Source organism: Monosiga brevicollis, genomic scaffold (assembly GCF_000002865.3).
Source record: "Monosiga brevicollis MX1 MONBRscaffold_18 genomic scaffold, whole genome shotgun sequence".
In the NCBI taxonomy this organism is placed as follows: domain Eukaryota; class Choanoflagellata; order Craspedida; family Salpingoecidae; genus Monosiga; species Monosiga brevicollis.
In genome coordinates this window covers 195,830-213,927 of record NW_001865055.1, presented here as the reverse complement: position 1 = coordinate 213,927, position 18,098 = coordinate 195,830, and the positions used below count along the sequence as shown (strand labels likewise).

Genomic DNA, 18,098 nt, shown 5'->3' with positions numbered 1-18,098 from the left:
ATCACTTGCGACTGGACTGATGCATTGCTGGCACTGGTGCGAGTGCTTTTGCCAATCATTTCATGCTTGAGACTTGCGTCCGTCGGTGCCGGTACACTTGCGCTCCTGTAGCCAGCAGCCAACGACCCTCTGAGCGATGCGCTAGCTGCCTTGGGCCGTCCAGGCAATGGCACGAATCACGCGGCAGAACGAGAAAAACTCCTGCCTACTATGGGAAGCGGCACTTCCATAGGATGATGCTAGAGAAGGGGGGCGGGGCGTTGGCATGTTTACCACACACAACAGCAGCTCAAGGTGGCGATTTGGCATTTGTGTCACACCTTGAGGTTCTGGTGATACCCACGGAATACCCTCAAATCACAGTGGGATTGTCATTATGGGGTCGAAGCAACCCATCCGCGGGGGTGAAAGTACACGTGCCAACACAATTGCAATGCGATTTCACTTCAAATTGCCACACGCTCAAACCTCGCTTTTCCCCTGCCAAAATTAATTCCGAGGAATTGACTTGCGTCACCCATTCTGTCACGGGTTTGGTAGTTTGTTAACCACCTTCCTAGCTCCATCTTCTTATATCACACCACAACGTTGTATGCACTATATCTATTCATCTGCTGCATTAACCTCAAAATTTACTACACTAGTCCACGATAGTCCCAACGGCGTCCTATGAACGGCTCGAGCTGGGAAAGACGCCACCCCGGCCCCGCCCCCTTAACTTGCTTCCGCCGCTTGTTCTGTTAAAGCAGAAGTGGGCATTTTTTTCCAACGACGTTGTGCCTTGACCTGCATCATGTTCAAGACCATCGTGATCGCTGCTCTCCTTGGCGGTAAGCCGACTGGGGCATTGGTGCTTTCGCAACGGGGCAGCCGATGGTACAGTGCACTTGATACGTCATAATGACGGTCTCACTTGACGCCTTGACATGTGGTAGCTGGCCTTGCGGCTGCCGAAGACGCTCAGTTTGTGACGGTTGAAAATTGCAACGACGATGACTTCTACAACCCTCTGGGCTTTGGTACCATCGCCTGGACTTCGGGGGCTTGCATGGAATTTGATGGAGTCTACCTCAAGGCTGACTGCACGGTTCGTTTCATGACGGGTTGGCTGGCACACGTATGAGCGGGCTTTCTTGCAACTGGTCCCGGTTTGACCTCTCATGCGCACGCTGCAACCAACTCTATGCACAGACTGGTATGCTTACGGTTCACAACGCCTCTTCATGTCTCAGCAGCAGCCAGGTAAATCAGTCCCCTTGGCTCATGCACGACGGTGTGTGTGTGTGTGTGTATGTGTGTGTGTGTGTGTGTGTGTGTGTGTGTGTGTGTGTGTGTGTGTGGTGGCAAGCTCGCAATCAACATTGAATGTCGTCTCTCTGATGGTGCCTGGCGCATTGAATCCGGTTTTGTTTCAGATGGATTCGATCACCCTGAACAACTGCGGAGCGGGTGGTTTTCGGTACAAGTGCAGTTCAGCCCCCGAGGACACCGTTGGCACGCTGCTCATGTACAACGAGGGCGATTGCTCCGATACCCCCAACTTGCGCTACTTTGTCACCGACGAATGCTTTCAGACTTACGTTGACGATGATGACATGAGTTCCATGACTGTTACCTGCGAGAATAAGGATATCATGCTGAACGTCTACACCGGCTCCGGCACGTGCAGCGGAAGCTTCACCTCTCTCAACGTGCCCGCCAACGAGTGCATGAAGCTGAGCTCCATCTTTCCCAGCGACGACGATTGTGACTGCGCCGATGACGATGACCACCCTTTCTTCTCCAACAATGTCGTTGCCAAGTGCGGCGCCGATCTCACCGCTGATGGCACCGGCAGTGCAACCACTGCCTCCGTGACGGCTGGCCTCATCGCCACCGTGGCTTTTGTCGCCGCCCTTTTTTAACTGGGCTGCCTCTGCCGTGTCCAGCTCGATGAATGTTTTTTTTTTATTAGACGCAGTTGTCTTTTTTAGTTTGACTTGTGAACCCAAAATTTCAATGTGATCACGCACAAATTGGCATTGGTATCACACACACACACACGCACACACACACACACTTAAACACACATCATGCTGATCCCTCTGTCAAATCCTGGCGCTCGTCTCAACCAGTCCGATGGCAAGGCCATGCATGGTCTAGGGTTGCCTCAGAACTCCGCAAGCCCCATCTCGTGTCGCCGCTAGCCGCAAATCATCAAAAAAAAAAATCCGTTGGCAAATCACAAATTTTTGTGCTTTGGGAGGACATATTTAATGTCAGAAGGGTCAAAAAGTATGCTTTGAAACTCGTGCAGCTGTAATAAACACGTCATGACGACGGACCTGGGCCTTGAAAGTCTGATGACGCCCTACCACCCCGCCTGCACGAGCTCTTTTTTTTGAGATCATTCTCTCAAGCGCGCGCTCTCTCTCTAAATGGCTCTTAATCTCTCTCTCTGTCTCTCTCTCCGTCTAAATCTCTCTCCGTCGCTGTAAAAATCTCTCTCTCTCGCTCTCTCTCTCTCTTTCTCTCTCTCTCTCTCTCTCTCTCTCTCTCTCTAAATCTCTCCTCGCTCTCTTTCAATCTCTCTCTCTCTCTAAATCTCTCCTCGCTCTCTTGCTCTCTCGCTCAGTGGCATTTTTATCTTTCCTCGATTTGGAATCAGCATCATGTTCAAGCTCGTTTTGATCGCCGGTGTCGTCTTTTGCGGTAAGGCTTCAATGTGCTACCTGCGGCCAGGGGTGATTTGTGGGAGACCCCCGAACACATCTACTCTCGCGCCTGGGCGCAGATTTTTCGTTTTGTGCACTCATCAAGCAACGCGACTCGACATGCTTCAACAGCTGGCCTTGTCGCGGCTGCCGATGACGACGTCGAGTTTGCTCTGATCTCGTTTTGCAATGGCAATGATGGCGCGAATCCCCTGGGCTTTGGCTCCCTTGCCTGGACCTCGGGTGCTTGCATCCGCTTTAGTGATACCTTTTACATTATGCCTGACTGCACGGTTGGTCCCCGGTCGACTTGAAACTCCCGTCCTCCAATGATCAACTCCTGCTCCTAATCGCCTCTTGCTCACCCACCCTTCTCGACTCTCTGCAGGCCAACCAACTGAAGTTTTTCAACAGCTCCACCTGCACCCATCAGGTACGCGCGTTGAATGGCCGTTTTTTTTTTTGGTTTTTTTTACCTTTTTTTCTCGTCTCTTCACACGGCCAAGGTTGGCTCTGAGTCGATGGTTGGCCCTTTGTGTCTCATAAGCACCACGCATGCTTCTACTCTAGTTGGGTAATGATTCTTTTAGCTGCAACGAGGGCGGCTTCTCCGTCACGTGTGGTACCGCCCCCGAGAACACTGTTGGCACCGTGCTTCTGTACAACGAGGATGACTGCTCCGATACCCCGGACATGCGCTACTTTGTCACGGACAGCTGCATCCAGCAGAACGACGATGACGATGATGATGATCGGCGCGTGCTTCGCTCGTCTTCCACCTCCATGTCCGTGGCTTGCGAGGATAAGAAGATTGTGGTCAGCGTTTTCACCGACTCGGTCTCGTGCACCGGTACCGCCACCACCTTCAACGTGCCCGCTGATGAGTGCCTGGACATGTCAGCTGTCTTCCCCAGCGACGATGACTTTGATGATGATGACTATGGCAACCCTTTTGTATCTGAAAAGATGGTGGCCAAGTGTGGCGCCGACACCACCGCCGACGGCACTGGCAGCGCGACCACCGCCTCGGTAACGGCTGGTCTTGTGGCCACCGTGGCCCTGATTGCGGCTCTGCTCTAAGCCTGCCCGATCACATGCACGCATCGTCATCACATCAATTAATTCAAAAGCGATCAACTGATTCTGATGATCATGCACATGCACACAGAGACGAATTTAATAGAAACCCCCCCCCGTTGAAACAGCGCATACCGTGTGAGGGAGGACCAAGGTGCATCCTACTTTAGCAGGAATTCCAACCAAAACGGGTTGGGGGTGGGGGGGCACGAAACTCACGCCATCACGCTTCTGCTGTATCATACGGATCTCTGTCTCTGTCTCTGTCTCTCACTCTCTGTCTCTCTAGCCCTGTCCCTCTGGTCTCTGTCTCTCACTCTCTGTCTCTCTCGCCCTGTCCCTCTTTTCTCTGTCTTCTCTCCATCTTCATCTCCATCAACATCTCTGTCTCTTTCTCGCTTTCTCTGTCTCCGTCTCCATCTCTCTCGCTGTCTCTGTCTCACACACTCTCTCACTCCTCTCTCAACAACAACGCGCTCTTGCTTACTTACACACACGCCAAGGGTCAGTGGCATTTATCTTTCCACCTTTTGGAATCAGCATCATGTTCAAGATCGTCTTGATCGCCGCCGTCTTTTGCGGTAAGGCTTCGAGGACGCCTTCCCCCCCCCCCGCCGCCCCGCCGTTTCCCTCCCTGTCGCACTATCGTCTCACTTTTTTTTTTTTTTTCGGTCTTTCTGGACTCATCAATCGACAATGATTTGTAAACGCTGCCACAACAGCTGGCTTCGTCGCGGCAGACGATGATGTCCAGTTTGCCCTGATCACCCCCTGCGATGGCAACTCAGGCCTCAACCCCCTGGGCTTTGGCACCATTGCCTGGACCTCGGGCGCTTGCATGTACTATGGCGAAGACTTTTACCTCATGGCTGACTGCGCGGTTAGTCCCCTCCCCCCTGCTTCATCCACCACCATGGAAATCCCCTCACCTTTTGCACCTTCTGGGCTCTTTCTTTGTATAGACCAGTACGCTGAAGATCTTCAACAGCTCCAGCTGCACTCACATGGTACGCGCTTCGCCCGGCTTGATTTCTTTCACAGCCTTGGTTGATATGATATGTATGATATGAGCCTGTTAACGGGCCTGTCACCGCCCCTTGCTCCAATCTCAACCGCTTTCATAGATGAACAGTGAGCCATTCGCGTGCAACGGGGGCGGCTTCTCCATCACGTGCGGCACCGCCCCGGAGAACACCGTCGGCACCATGCTCCTTTACAACGAGGATGACTGCTCCGATAAACCCAACACGCGCTACTTTGTCACCGACAGCTGCATCCAGCAGGACGACGACGACGATGATGAGCCACGCGCGGCCCGCGCAAGCCCCACCTCCATGACCGTGGCTTGTGAGGACAAGAAGATTGTGGTCAGCGTGTACACTAGCTCGGCCTCGTGCACTGGCACCGCCACCAGCTTCACCGTGCCCTCGAATGAGTGCCTGGACCTGAACACCGTCTTCCCCAGCGACGATGATGATGATGACTACGATGATGACGATGACCACCCTTTCCTGGCAGACAAGATTGTGGCCAAGTGTGGCGCCGACACCACCGCCGACGGCACTGGCAGCGCGACCACCGCCTCGGTAACGGCTGGTCTTGTGGCCACCGTGGCCCTGATTGCGGCTCTGCTCTAAAGCTGCGTCTCATCATTTGAAGCCATTGTAGCCTCGTGAGGCACACGCAATTTATCATGATCTCACGGTCATAGTTTTAAAACTCAGCCCCCAGCGAAATCACAAAGAAATCATAAAGCGCACCCTCATGAACTTGATGGCGAGATACAACCCTTGCAGTACCAAATCGGCCATATGGCCCTATAGTTGTGAAACGCAGGAGTGACAGGCGAGAGCCTGCCCTTGATGGGAGCGATTTCGGGGCGTGTGCTCCTGCAAATCAAGAGTTGACCGTGAAGTGGAAACGCCCCCTACATGGCTGTCCGGCCACTTGCAACCTGGCTCCCAACGCGATTGCTACCGACCACGTCAAAGCAATAATGTGTAACGGATGTCGTTGCAATGGTCTGTCCCTGTCTGCAACGACCATCGGAAGGACATGATGCAAAAGCCAGTGAGGGGGGCGTCAACCTTTTGGTCGGAACGAACGGTGTCGATTTGATTTTTTGCTTGCTTTCCCATGACCCCTGTTAGCCCTGATATCCTTGTTAGTGTTCCCTGATAGCCCTAATAGCGCTAATATCCCTAATAGCCCTAATAGCCCTGATGGCCCTGATGGCCCTGATCAAAGAGCCAGAGGGGCCAGAGAGCCAGAGGGGCCAGAGAGCCAGAGAGCCAGCGGGCCAGAGAGCCAGCGGGCCAGAGAGCCAGCGGGCAGCGTCTCATGAGTGTGGAGTAAAAAAAAAAAAACAACGAGCCAAAAAGGCGGGGGTGTGTGGCATGTGCAGCACATCCAACCCAATTACCACTACGCCACCACACCGAACCAATCAATCAGTCGTTCGCGCCCTTTTCAAAACGAGTCACGAGCGATTACAATTTACAAAAAAAGGTCGTGGCCGTATCACAACACTGACGACGGTCTACGGATTTTTTGTTACACGTGCACCGTCAACGGTGGTATCGGGAAGAGGGCGAGGGCGAGTGGCATTTTTGTTCTCGGCCGACTAGACCAGGATCATGTTCAAGACTATTGCGATGGCCGTCGTGCTCTTTGGTAAGGCTCTGGTATCATCGCCCCGCCCGCTCTGGACTCATTCCTCACTCCCTTGTTTGTGACACTCGATAGCCGCGGCAACAGCAGCTGATGACAATGTTCAGTTTGCCATGATCAAGTTCTGTGGGAATGTTGACCACAACCCCTTGGGCTTTGGCACCATTGCCTGGACCGCCGATGCATGTGTGCCCTTTGTCGAAGGCCTGCACGTCAAGGCTGACTGCACGGTTGGTCTTGCCCCCTTTTCCAGATCGTGGTTCTGTGTGCAGAGCTGATTCTGTGCCGCGCGCTCACATCTTTGCCCAACGGCTCGCTCTCTCTTTCTTTCTCACTCTCTCTCACTCTCATGGTGACTCACCATCTTGACGACAGACCAACGAGCTGAAGTATTACAATAGCTCCACTTGCGCCCACGAGGTATACTTTGCTGCTGAGCCCATGCCAGTTTCAGTTTCAGTCCACCACCCTTGGCCCGCTGGCGGCACAAGCGTCACGCGTGATGCCCTAACGTCACCCGCCTGGTCACTGCTCACACACTTAGCTTGGCTCGGAAACCTTCGACTGCAACAAAATTGGCTTCTCTGTTGAGTGCGGCACCGCCCCCGAGAACACCGTCGGCACCATGCTCATGTACGACGAGGATGATTGCTCCGATACCCCCAACCTGCGCTACTTTGTCACCGACACTTGCATCCAGCAGAACGACGACGACGACGATGACAAGCTTGTGCCCCGCGCAAGCCCCACCTCCATGTCCGTGGCTTGTGAGGATAAGAAGATTGTGGTCAGCGTGTTCACCGAATCAGCCTCGTGCACCGGCACCGCCACCACCTTCAACGTGCCCGCGAATGAGTGTCTGGACCTGAACACCGTCTTCCCCAGCGACGACGACGATGATGATGACTATGATGATGACGATGATCACCCTTTTATGGCAGACAAGATGGTGGCCAAGTGTGGCGCCGACACCACCGCCGACGGCACTGGCAGCGCGACCACCGCCTCGGTGACCGCTGGTCTCGTGGCCACCGTCGCCCTGGTCGCGGCTCTGCTCTGAGCCCACAGTTGTGCAGCTCGGACGCCCCGGCGTACGAATTCGAGTGTGTGCTGAGCAAACCTGAGGGAGAAGAGAAGAAACATGGTGCCAGAACTGATGCTCTGGCTTGTTGTGCCTCGAACCTTCAAAGAATTGATAGGTCGACTGGCCTTCGCCTCGAACGCCTCCTCCATTCTCCTCCGTCCCACGCATGTTTTTTTCAAGCCGACGCACAGCCGGCCTGTCCTACAGCGCGTGCGTGTACACGCACACCCCCAAACCCCCGGACGAAGACCCGTCCCGAGTACCACTTCCCGTCTGCTCCTATGGCAAATTGATGCGAATCTACCGAACCAGCGCCTCTCTGACAAACGAATGTTAGAATAGAAAAAAAATTAATTTCCCAAAAAAGAGGACAGGTATGGAGGTCAAAAAAATGGAGTTAATTTCTAGGGAAAGGGGGCGGGCGGGGTTTGAATTGCTGAAAGTAAGAGGGCGGATCACACACACACACCACAGATCTTGGGGGGAAAAGGGGGGAGGAGATGGAGAGACAGACAGAAGACGACAGGGCCAAAAGACAGGGATCAACGACAGGGATCAACGACAGGAGACAGAAGACAATGACAGAAGACGGAGACAGCAGACAGAGACAGAGACAGACGGCAGGCGACTGCCGAGACCGATGACAGTCTGTGCCAAGGAATCAGGACAACACCGACAGTAACTGTGTTTTTAGGACAACAACTTTTATTCACTATACGCTAAAAACTACATTAACTTCTTTTTTAACTGCAATAACCATGTGGTGATAAATCTGATCAGGTTTTCTTCGTCGTCTATGTTTCTCTCTGATTTAAACCAGCACGCTCATTCCATCTCTGACTTCCATTATCAACCCTTTTCCATACCTCTCCATCGCTCTCACGCTCGCTCCATACCTCTCCATCTCTTTCGCCCTCGTTCCACATCTCTCAACCTATTGACCTTATTCAAGTGTGGACACTACGTTTGGCACTCCTACTTCACACGACCTCGAGGGGGGTGGTGTTTCCACATACACACACACATACACACGCGCGAGCGCTTGCTAGGCTTTTTGTGGTAGGTAACAGCTCACACACGCCCTCTCTTTTTTAAGCTCTCTCTCTCTCTCTCTCTCTCAAGCTCTCTCTCTCTTTCTCTCTCTCTCTCTCTCTCTCAAGCTCTCTCTCTCTCTCTCTCAAGCTCTCTCTCTCTCTCTCTCAAGCTCTCTCTCTCTCTCTCTCTCTCTCTCTCTCTCCCCCCCCCCCCCTCTCTCTCACACACACACTTCCCATCTCTGTGCATTTTCTTCCGCTCGCTCATCCCCCCCTCCCTGTGCTTTTCCGCACTGCCCTGTTGTTTTTCCGGCAATCGGCAAGATGAGTTCGTCCAAGGCCAAGGCGGCATGGATCGTCGTGCTGGGTTAGTAACGTTTGCTCAAACGGCAATGTTTATTTGCAAGTCAGGGTCTTGATCGGGGTGGTGTCGTCACGGAAGAGCGGCGGCGTGACTTTGGGTGAAGCAAGAGTGCCAAGTGGGATGACTCGCGAAACCCCGCCGCCAACTGGCCATGTCCTCAGACGGTTGTCCCGCTCATTCACCAAACCGCGTGCTTGTTCCTGCCAGCCATGTTCGCCACCACCACGCAGGCAACCCGCTTTGCCAGCATTTCGTCGTGCGACGGCGATGATGACGGCATGTGGAACTTTGTGCTGAACCCCATTGGCTTTGGCAACATGGTCATCTCCTCAGACCACTGCCTGCCCCTTGGCCGTACTTCTGCCAAAATCAATTGCGACACCAACGTATGTGCGCCTGGGCCTGCACTCATGACTGCCCGGCGTGACCATGTCCGTTCTGATCCTAAGGGGCTTTTTGTTTTTGGTTCTTTTGATAGCAATTTACCGTTTATAACGACACGACTTGCACCAAGGTGAGCATGCCGCGCCTGCTACAATCCCTAGCCTCGACACTTTGCCTTGCGCCTCTGCTCTCGTGTTGCTTTCTTTCTCAAACTGACGATGGACTGCGATCTGGATGATTGAAAAATTTAGAGCATGGGATCACAGAGCTTGAACAGCTGCATGGGCGAGACCTTCAAGTTTTCCTGCGTCGAAGCTCCCGAAAACACCGTGGGCACCATGCTGATCTACCCCACCAACGACTGCAGCGGCAACCCTCCCATGCGCATCTTTGTTGAAGACGGCTGCCAAGCCCCCCCCTCGCCCTTTGACTTTGATGATGATAAGAGCGTCTTCGGCCCCGCTGGCATCTCCTTCCAACTCACATGCACCGAGGACTCGATGACCCTGCGCACCCACACGTCTTCCGACAAATGCCAAGGCGCCTCCGTCAGCTCACCGCTCGTTATGAACGAATGCATTTCCCTTACTGACCTTGCGCCCGTCGGCGGTGACGACGACTTTGACGACGATGATAATGATCTGTTCAACTTTGACGACGACTTTGACGACTTTGACGACGACGATGACTTCATGCACAATCAGTCCATTATCCACATTGGCAATGATCTCTTCGATTTTGACGATGATTTCACCCACCTCTTCTCTGACGATGATGACAGTCAACACGGACTCTCCGTGGCCAAGATTGTTCTCAAGTGCGGCGCTGATACCACCGTGGATGGCAGCAGCAGTGCCTCCACCGCGTCCATCGCCGCCGCCCTTGTTGCCACCCTCGCCGCCCTCGCCGTGCTCTTTTAAGAAAGCGCCCATTCGCGACCTTGCACGATCTTGTGAAGCCTTTTCGTATTCTCTCCCCAACCTCCATCCTGCTGTCATCCGACCGCAACAAGATGGCACGGGAACACCCCCCCCCTCCCTCCACCTTGTCCTTTCGGTTTTTCCCAAGGCTCGCATCCATGTCAATTCATTTTACATCCATTATGTCCATCCGGATGTACTCTCTGTGATCCTTTCCCCCCCCCCCAATGCTCGGATAGTCAACTCACCCCTTGGAAATAATATGAATGTTGATACCCTCAAACTCTCACTCTCTCTCTCCAAACTCTCTCTCTCAAACTCTCTCAAACTCTCTCAAACTCTCTCTCTCAAACTCTCTCAAACTCTCTCAAACTCTCTCAAACTTTCTCAACTCTCTCTCTCTCTCTCTCTCTCTCTCTCTCTGGTCAGTGAAGTACGTCTGAACGGCAGCGGGAACAACCAAGAACAGAGGGGAGCGTGGGCTGCTTCTGTGGCAGAGGCGTTGCCCATGGGCTCCATGCTTCCATTGCTGCAAACCTCATGCCCCTGCATTCACTCTTGCTCTGCTTCCTCTCCATAGCCGATTCTGGTTTTAGCTCTTGCCTCTCGTGTAGACGAAGGACCTTTGCTGGGCTGGCTGGCTGGCTGGCTGGCTGGCGAGTTCGGCTGCCTGGAGGCTTGTGCTGCTGCGGGCGTGTTTCTTTGAGCAGTCGGGATGACAGAGGCCAGCGATCATGTGGTCGCTGTCGGTGCTGGCCATCTGGCCATTCCGCCTGGCCTGTTTGCACCCCGCGCGCCGGTTCATGTGATTGGTGCCCATGATCAACAAGATCCAAAAAGCCAGGCCGTCTTTCAGGGCCTCGTCGAGGTCCGTGGGGAGCTTGCTTGTTTTTCAACCAATTTTCGGCGCGCACCCATGCCTGCAGCACCCCAACGACACCAACTGAAGAATGCTACTCGACACTCACGCGTCTACCGGGCTAAATAGGCCAATCAACGACCCAAAGCTGCGCTCGAGTACAGATTCAAGAGCGTCACAGACCAGCTCTTCCCCCCTCGCAAGGAAAAGGTCTGCCATCGACCTAGTTGGGTGTCATGCACGCATACCCCCGGCACAACCGGCCGTGCTTTCCTTGTCCTCTTGTAACCTGCACGTTTGGTTCATCATGCCAGGCGGCTCCCACCCAAAGCGTCACCGAAGAAGCCCATATTCCAGACGGCATCATCAAGCGTCACTGGATAAGTCGCGTACGCTTTTTTTTCTCTCTCTCCCTAACCCCCTTCTATCCTCCCTCTTGAAGCCTGCCGGCACCTCTGCCGTGCAAGCTCGAGCCTGCACCACCAGCACACCCATCGCACACTTGCATCACTGCCCCGCATTCCTCCATATAGCATGCTGAGGAGATTCCCGCCGTCATTGTCATCTTCATGGCTCTCGAGTGGGAGGCCGAAGACTGGAATAAGCGCGAAGAAGAATATGCTCAAATGGTGGCCGCCATTCGGTGTGTCCTCTCCCCTCTCCCTCTTCCCCCTCCTCCCCCGCGGTTCTGCAGCCCGGATTTGCTCCGCTGCGTTCTGACAAGCAGCATCCCACATGTAGCGATCAGCGAGGCTCTCGGCCCACTCGTCTCATCGCCATTCTCCTCCAAAATCGCCGCCAACAAGAAGTCTCCGATGGTTAGTCAAAGGCGCTCTGCACTGATCCGGGGTACACATCGCCGGCATCACGCCACGCTCATCAATGCCATCGCCCCAGAAATTATCACTGCGCGTGCCAGCTCCTTGCGTAACAAGTGCCAACTCTTGCGCCAAAAGGAACTTTACATCCTGGACTCACCCATGCAACGCGTGGTTCATGATCTCATCAAGTGAGGCCAACTCCGCCTTCCAGCCCGATGCTCGCTGCCACTCACCGCCGCCGTTGCTCATTCCATCAACTCGTTTGCGTGTTGGATCATCACTCCCCCAGGCTCGAGTCAGTCTTTATGGAGCTGTGCGGCCAGCATTACCAAGCTGAGATTGCTCGCGTCACCGCACGGCGTGAAGCCGTCCACGAGACCACTGAACGGGTATGCGTCTTGTATGCTCGCCTCGCCCTTCCCCGCCAATCCGCTTATACACTCCCTCCCTTGGCATGCGCCATTTCATCGCATCAACCCCTGGTAGGAGCTACTTGCAAGATACGCCTTCAAAATTGGGTTCTTCAACGAACTCATGCAGGACTATCCAAAAGCAACCGCAGCCTACACGCAATGCGTCCGTGAACTCCAGCAGCTCACACCCCTGTCCGGCCGTGAATTCGAGCTCGCCTATATTTTCTCCCTCCTCAACATCAAGGTCTGCTCGGTGCTTGGTCGAATGATTGTTGCCTCCGCCCTCCCACTTACAAGAAGACGCATACCGCTTGGCCGATATAGCTTTGTCACCTCAACTTTCTTCAAAATGCCAACTTAATGGCTCTCAAAATCTTTCGCAACCTGGTCAATTGGCTTCGACAAGGTGTCGTGCTCCCTCCCCCCGCCTTCAATTCTCAGATTCGCTCAACCTTTTTTTTTTAAACGGAAGATGTTCTGTCTTACCTTTCTGGTGGCTTGTGAATTCACACCCTACCCAATCCCTTTGCTCTTAGCGTCTGTGGACCACCAGCACCCATGGCGCCGAGCCCGACTTTTCAGCTTTGTGTATGCTCGTGGTTTTCCAATTCGCCTGCTTGTGTTTTGCGATACCTCGTTGCCTCATCATGGAGTGGCCCTTGACATTCGTTCACAGTTACCTCCAGTTTGGTCTGGTCTTTGAAAAGGCCGTTGCCAGTGGTTTGCAGCCTATTATGGTTCGCTATATTCGCCTGCTCCATGGCCGAAGCAAGCTCATCTTGATGCCAGCCTCCTGAGTCAGCCTGATGCCCTTTGCTACCCGTTCCCATGCATTGCTGCCCGTTCCCATGCACAGACGGAACACCCAGGCCTGTATTTTCAACAAGCGGCAGACCACGAGCACCAACGTATGACCCTTTTGGCTCAGCACGGTCAACAGCCTACGGATATCACAGCCACCGAGACCACGAGCGTGCGTAACAGTCCTTGTCTAACACGCAGATGACTTCAACTCGACACCAAGCATCGCGCTGTCTGACCTTTTGCTGCGTGCCCCATAGATGTTCCTTGGACAGATTCAAGTGGCAGAACAATCTACTCTCAACGTAACGGATACGTCCATTCTCACGGTGCGCGCCGTCCTGACTGCTTGATCTTTTGAACGTGAAGAAGGAAAAGCTTGTCCCCCTCTAGCACCACCAGCGCTGCATTTCTCATCCCATCGTTGGCCCGGGCGTGTTTCGCGATATTATGGGGCGGGTTGTCCCAACAGGCTTTGGAGCACCAAGTGCCTCATGCCGCACATCAACAGGTTCTGCTTGAGCGGGCCCTAGCACACTTTGAGCGCTACGCAGTTGTTCACCGAGTTGTTGGCAAAGAGGTGCGGTCACCCTGGTTTACCGTCGGCGTCTCTGTTTACACTCACGTTCCACTTCTTCTCCCTCCGCCTCTCCACTCGCTTGGCCTGGGTTGACATCTTAACTGCTGGCCTCTTGCAGGGTGCCCGTGAACCTCAAACCGTCTACCGTACCATTGCCGGCCTGAAATGCCGCTTGGCACATGCTTTCATGGCGCTGCACCGCTATGACAAGGCGCTCAAGTGAGGTTTTGGCGCGCCATTTTCAAAACCCAAATGTGCTGCCTCGACGCCCCTACTCAACACACCATGCCGCGCTAGATGTTGGGAAGAGGTCCTCGCCATCCAATGGCGAGAGCCCTGGTTTGCCCTGCTTGCAGAATATGAGGTCCACGCCCTTCGGTTAGCCGTGTCTCTCGAGCGGCATTGCCTTTTTTGTTTAGCAACCGGTCTCCCAAGTGCTGCATCCCACTCTGACTTGCCTTTGATTGGAATTAGGTGTGCCTTTGCCCTGGGTGATGGGGTGCAGTACTGCCAGCGCTCGCTGGCATGTTTGGATGGCCGGCTGCCGCTAGAAACTAGCCAGCGCGGCGCCATTCTCAATCATCTCATTGAATGGCTCAACACCGGCGTTACAACTGGTTTTGATGACGCTTGTGCCAACCTGGACCCAGCCTGGGAGGCTGATGGACCAGTGCTTGACGTACATGCTGCAGAGCCTGCGGCCATTCGCTGCAAGGTACTCCCCTCCTAATGCCACGAGCCACCAGCGAAGGGGCTGCAGCACACGCTCAAGTGTCAGACCGAATCATGTGCATGCATGCCTGTTCAAGCGACCGCTTAGAGATGCCCTTATGCTTTTGCTCACAAGCTGCTCATGGCCGTTTCACGCTGTCTCTGAAAATAGTGTTCAGCTTTGCTAGGTGCCACGGGCACGACGGCCGATCTTTTGGTGCTGCTGAACTCCAGTCTGCCTGCTTCGCTGACGCTGTCATCCTTGACCGTGGAACTTGAGGCGTGCGATGGCAAACGTCAGAAGCGCGTGGCCGATGCCCCCGTCTTGACAGCTGGCGTCACTGAACCCATTCAACTCAATGCCGGTATGTTGCTGCATGCGTGGTTTGAGCGCCTCTTGTGGATGGCCAAGGATCCGTCCACCAATTGATACGGGGGTGTTTTGGTGCTAGGATCTACTCTGCGCCTGAATGTGCCAGTACACCGTGCGCCCGATGCGGCCCATATCCAATATGCTGTGAAGCGCATCCAAGCGGTGGTGAGCAGCTCACGGCACCAGCTGACCGTTGATTGGTGAGTAGGTTGATTCTCAAAGACGGTTGACATGCTGACGTCAGCACTGCCCGGGTGCTTGCGCTCATATCTGGCTGAATATTTGTGGACTAGGAACTTTGCAACGGGCAAGGCTCGGGGAGAGCAGCCGCTGCCACTAGCGACGGAAGTTCAAGCCTTGCCATTTTCACGAGTGGTCAATCGCACACATTTGGCCTTTGTCAGCACCAAAGAGCTTGCAACCGTTACGCTCTCTCCACCAGCACACGGTAACGGTTTTGCTCGCAGCAGCCTTGGCCCGACTGGCAAATCTCGTCCCACGAGCTTGGCCTCCCGCCCTGCATGCGAATAAGTCACACGTCTTGTCTCCTCTCCCTTGAACCGACACCCAGGCTTGCTTGGCGAGCGTTGTCCACTTGATCTACGGGTTGTTAACATCTGCGAGCAAGACTTGGTCGACGTCAAGTGCCAACTTCAAGCACTCGACGGAGAAGCCACCTTCTGTAAGTCGCGCAGCCTCTTTTTCTGGGCGCATAGTGCTTGCCCCACGAGCTTTAGCGTCGGCTCGCCGCCACAGTCTACTGTCCTCTTTGTGTACCTGACAGCGAGGGTTTGCCCGTCGTAGATGCCACCGAAGAGGCAGCGGACGACGAGGTGCTTAGAACGGTGGATATGGGCCTCATCAAGGTATGAGGATTTCGATTTTATGCCCCATTTCAAAGGCATGCACCGTCGAATTCCAGTCCACTTGTTCCCATCTTGTGCTCATATGTCGCATTGACGACTTTTTTTTTTTTTTTTTTTTTTCAAGGCCCAGGGCGAGTTTGCTACACGTGTCTTCCTCGACTGCCCCAGCGTCACGCCTGGCCGGGAGCTGTCTGCGCGCCTGACTTACATGCATGGCAGCGACTCGCATCGACAAGTGAGTTGCGATGAGGGCGGGCGCACGCATTGACATTGGCATTGCTGTTATTTTTCATGCGTATGAGCTTACCCTGTGTTGCTTGCCTGTTCTTTTGTTTTATTTGTGCTTGCACGATCAAAGCACTCTGAGGCAACGCTGGTCGTGATTGCACCCTTTGCATTGGCGGCCAACTTGCAAGATCTCAACGGCCGACTAGTGTCCCTAGCAGAACCTCTTCCGTGCCACGATGATTTGCGACTCGCTTATGAGGTGTGTCATTGGCCGCCATGGCGTGAGGCGATGGGTTGATGGACGAGCACGCGTGTAGCTCTGCAGCAGCTCATTATGTGCCGTCTCTGCGCGCATGTATCAGTTACAATGCTGCAGTAAAACACCGCTTGAGCTGCGTGGTGCTGAGGTACAACCGGGGATCAAATCAGATGGGTTGCAGATTCTGGCTGGGCAATCTGCGCTGAATATTGATGAAGGTAAGTCTTTCCTCTTTTTTCTAAAAAAAAATTGTTGTGGGCCATACTGTTGGTCGTGCTCTTTGCAATAGCGCCAGGTGAAGGGCCAAGAAGTTGCTCACTTTGAAATCTGGTACCTTGGGGTTGTAGGCGCTTGCGAGTTGTACCATGAGGGTGATGCTTTTGCTGAGCAGCTCATTTTTTCGCTGCGGCGTGAGGTGGTCGAGCCTACGACATTGGGCACGGTAGTGGCCACCTGGTTGCGGTGGGTTTTATTGCTGGTGATTCGAGACCAGATGCAACGAGGTATCTTTTTTGACCATTATCATTGCTTTTTTTTTTTTTTTTTTTTTTTTGTCTTGCTTTTGTGCGTTAGGCCTGGTTGTGAGCGCCGAAACACGCTAAGGCTGGAGCTACCTGAGATCGTGGCACAAGAGATGCGATTGCGAGCCCATGTACAAGCACCGTCAACATGTCGCAGTGGTGAAACAGTCAAGGTGGAGCTCGTGGTCCGGGCGCGCAGCGGCTACATTGAGGAGGCCGAGCTACTTATGGAACAAACCCCAGACTTTATGCTGGCAGGTGATCCAAACCAGGTGTTGCGCATTCTGCCCGGTGCTGCCGGGCAGGAGGCTATGTCTCAAGTGCGGTTTGACCTGCTCCCTCTCACCACGGGCCAACTCAAACTGCCCAGCGTGACCCTGGTGGACGGACGCAAGGGGGTAAGGCCTTGGATTTTGGTCGTGGCAATGCTAAAGCGCGCGGGAATGTGTGATTGGCACTGGTGTCGGCTTTTGCATCTGCATTTGCATTTGCATTTGCAGCAGCTCACGGCTGGCGTGTGTGTGCGTGCGTGTGTGGAGTTTAGGCGGCTGTGCCAGTCACGGGAAGCAAGTACATTTATGTTCGACCATAAAAATGCTGGGTTGGCTGCTCGGTGTGTGGACAGATAAGCGTACCAGTGCACCAAGCAATAATTCGATTGACCTATCTCCCAAGCTACCTTGAGCAGGGCCCGTCTGTACAAGCGTTTCTGTAGAGCAAGCCAAGCCAAGCCTTGGCAGAGCTTGACCGAACAAACATACGCACACACAACAAAATTGAACAACACGCATCTTGTGGCCGCAGCCATACAAGGGGGGCTGAGGGCGAGAAGGCCGGTCAGTGCGGGATGAACATGTGCAAAGGTTTTACTCCAGTTGAACCGGCACAGTGGTGAGCATTTCTTGGGCCGCCTTGTATTCAGGGGTCTCGGCCAAATCTGTCTCGTTGGCCTAGGTTGGTGTGCGGTTGAAGGGCAGAGTGAGTGGGGGGGCAGCGCGGCGGCAAGGGGCGCGATGAGCAAGGCGCCGAGCTGTTTGACATACGACCATATCGGTGAGCTTCTTGTGCTCCTCTTCAAGCCGCTGTTGGGTGTTGGGAACCATCATCTTGCACTCCTCGAGCACCTCGTACTGCGAGCAACCGCGCGCCCTTGCCAAGTGAGCCAGGTTGCGGACGAAGCCAGAGTGGAGAGCGGAACAAGGCGGGCAGCATACCTGCTTGCGGACGTCATATTCATCGCGACCCTCGGCCTTGTACTTTTCAATGCGCGCTTCTTGCTGAGCAATCTCCTTGAAGTTGTACTCGCGTTCCTTGCCCAGACTGTTCGCCAAAGAGGTAACAGCCCAGACCCATGAGATACGCCGCACCCTTCCTTGCCCATGACAACGCCCACCACACCGCGGGACCAAGCAACGACGACAACCAACATACCGCTGACAA

General features: G+C 54.1%; 5 protein-coding genes across 5 annotated transcripts; 4 read left to right on the top strand and 1 right to left on the bottom strand.

Moving 5' to 3' along the window:
• Positions 1-793: 793 nt before the first annotated feature.
• Positions 794-1,991, top strand: MONBRDRAFT_33309 (uncharacterized protein; the record flags this gene model as incomplete). Its single annotated transcript, XM_001747692.1, has 4 exons — positions 794-830; positions 936-1,087; positions 1,192-1,242; positions 1,416-1,991. The coding sequence occupies 4 exons, from the start codon at positions 794-796 to the stop codon at positions 1,902-1,904; spliced, it is 729 nt and encodes a 242-aa protein (XP_001747744.1). The 3' UTR covers positions 1,905-1,991.
• A 660-nt stretch (positions 1,992-2,651) lies between these two features.
• Positions 2,652-3,804, top strand: MONBRDRAFT_33308 (uncharacterized protein; the record flags this gene model as incomplete). The annotated part of the gene is made up of 4 exons (XM_001747691.1): positions 2,652-2,691; positions 2,826-2,986; positions 3,082-3,126; positions 3,264-3,804. 4 exons carry the CDS (start codon positions 2,652-2,654, stop codon positions 3,771-3,773), a joined length of 756 nt encoding a protein of 251 aa, XP_001747743.1. The 3' UTR covers positions 3,774-3,804.
• Positions 3,805-4,307: 503 nt separating this feature from the next.
• Positions 4,308-5,485, top strand: MONBRDRAFT_37926 (uncharacterized protein). Its single transcript, XM_001747690.1, has 4 exons — positions 4,308-4,351; positions 4,493-4,650; positions 4,733-4,777; positions 4,895-5,485. Exons 1-4 carry the CDS (start codon positions 4,315-4,317, stop codon positions 5,405-5,407), a joined length of 753 nt encoding a protein of 250 aa, XP_001747742.1. The 5' UTR covers positions 4,308-4,314; the 3' UTR covers positions 5,408-5,485.
• A 911-nt stretch (positions 5,486-6,396) lies between these two features.
• On the top strand, positions 6,397-17,342 carry MONBRDRAFT_33306 (uncharacterized protein; the record flags this gene model as incomplete). Its single annotated transcript, XM_001747689.1, has 37 exons — positions 6,397-6,443; positions 6,516-6,670; positions 6,816-6,860; positions 6,985-7,397; positions 7,705-7,856; positions 8,621-8,802; positions 8,883-8,925; positions 9,130-9,308; positions 9,401-9,436; positions 9,558-10,158; positions 10,466-10,659; positions 10,807-10,906; positions 10,937-11,094; positions 11,215-11,295; positions 11,400-11,474; positions 11,619-11,728; positions 11,780-12,094; positions 12,196-12,295; positions 12,393-12,563; positions 12,973-13,056; positions 13,176-13,292; positions 13,381-13,449; positions 13,593-13,700; positions 13,819-13,919; positions 13,998-14,078; positions 14,175-14,415; positions 14,584-14,776; positions 14,864-14,984; positions 15,078-15,232; positions 15,589-15,650; positions 15,775-15,885; positions 16,009-16,137; positions 16,241-16,355; positions 16,485-16,599; positions 16,711-17,056; positions 17,159-17,228; positions 17,284-17,342. Exons 1-37 carry the CDS (start codon positions 6,407-6,409, stop codon positions 17,340-17,342), a joined length of 5,424 nt encoding a protein of 1,807 aa, XP_001747741.1. The 5' UTR covers positions 6,397-6,406.
• Positions 17,343-17,608: 266 nt separating this feature from the next.
• Positions 17,609-18,087, bottom strand: MONBRDRAFT_27215 (uncharacterized protein; the record flags this gene model as incomplete). The annotated part of the gene is made up of 3 exons (XM_001747607.1): positions 17,609-17,788; positions 17,873-17,978; positions 18,026-18,087. 3 exons carry the CDS (start codon positions 18,085-18,087, stop codon positions 17,609-17,611), a joined length of 348 nt encoding a protein of 115 aa, XP_001747659.1.
• Between the last annotated feature and the right edge of the window lie 11 nt (positions 18,088-18,098).

What these genes read in the sequence shown, in the direction of transcription:
- MONBRDRAFT_37926 (XM_001747690.1), top strand. Translation starts at nt 4,315, where the DNA reads ATGTTCAAGATCGTCTTGATCGCCGCCGTCTTTTGCG. An exon ending in ACCTCATGGCTGACTGCGCG is followed by an intron (nt 4,651 to 4,732) that starts GTTAGTCCCCTC and finishes TTCTTTGTATAG; the next exon opens with ACCAGTACGCTGAAGATCTT. An exon ending in GCTCCAGCTGCACTCACATG is followed by an intron (nt 4,778 to 4,894) that starts GTACGCGCTTCG and finishes CCGCTTTCATAG; the next exon opens with ATGAACAGTGAGCCATTCGC.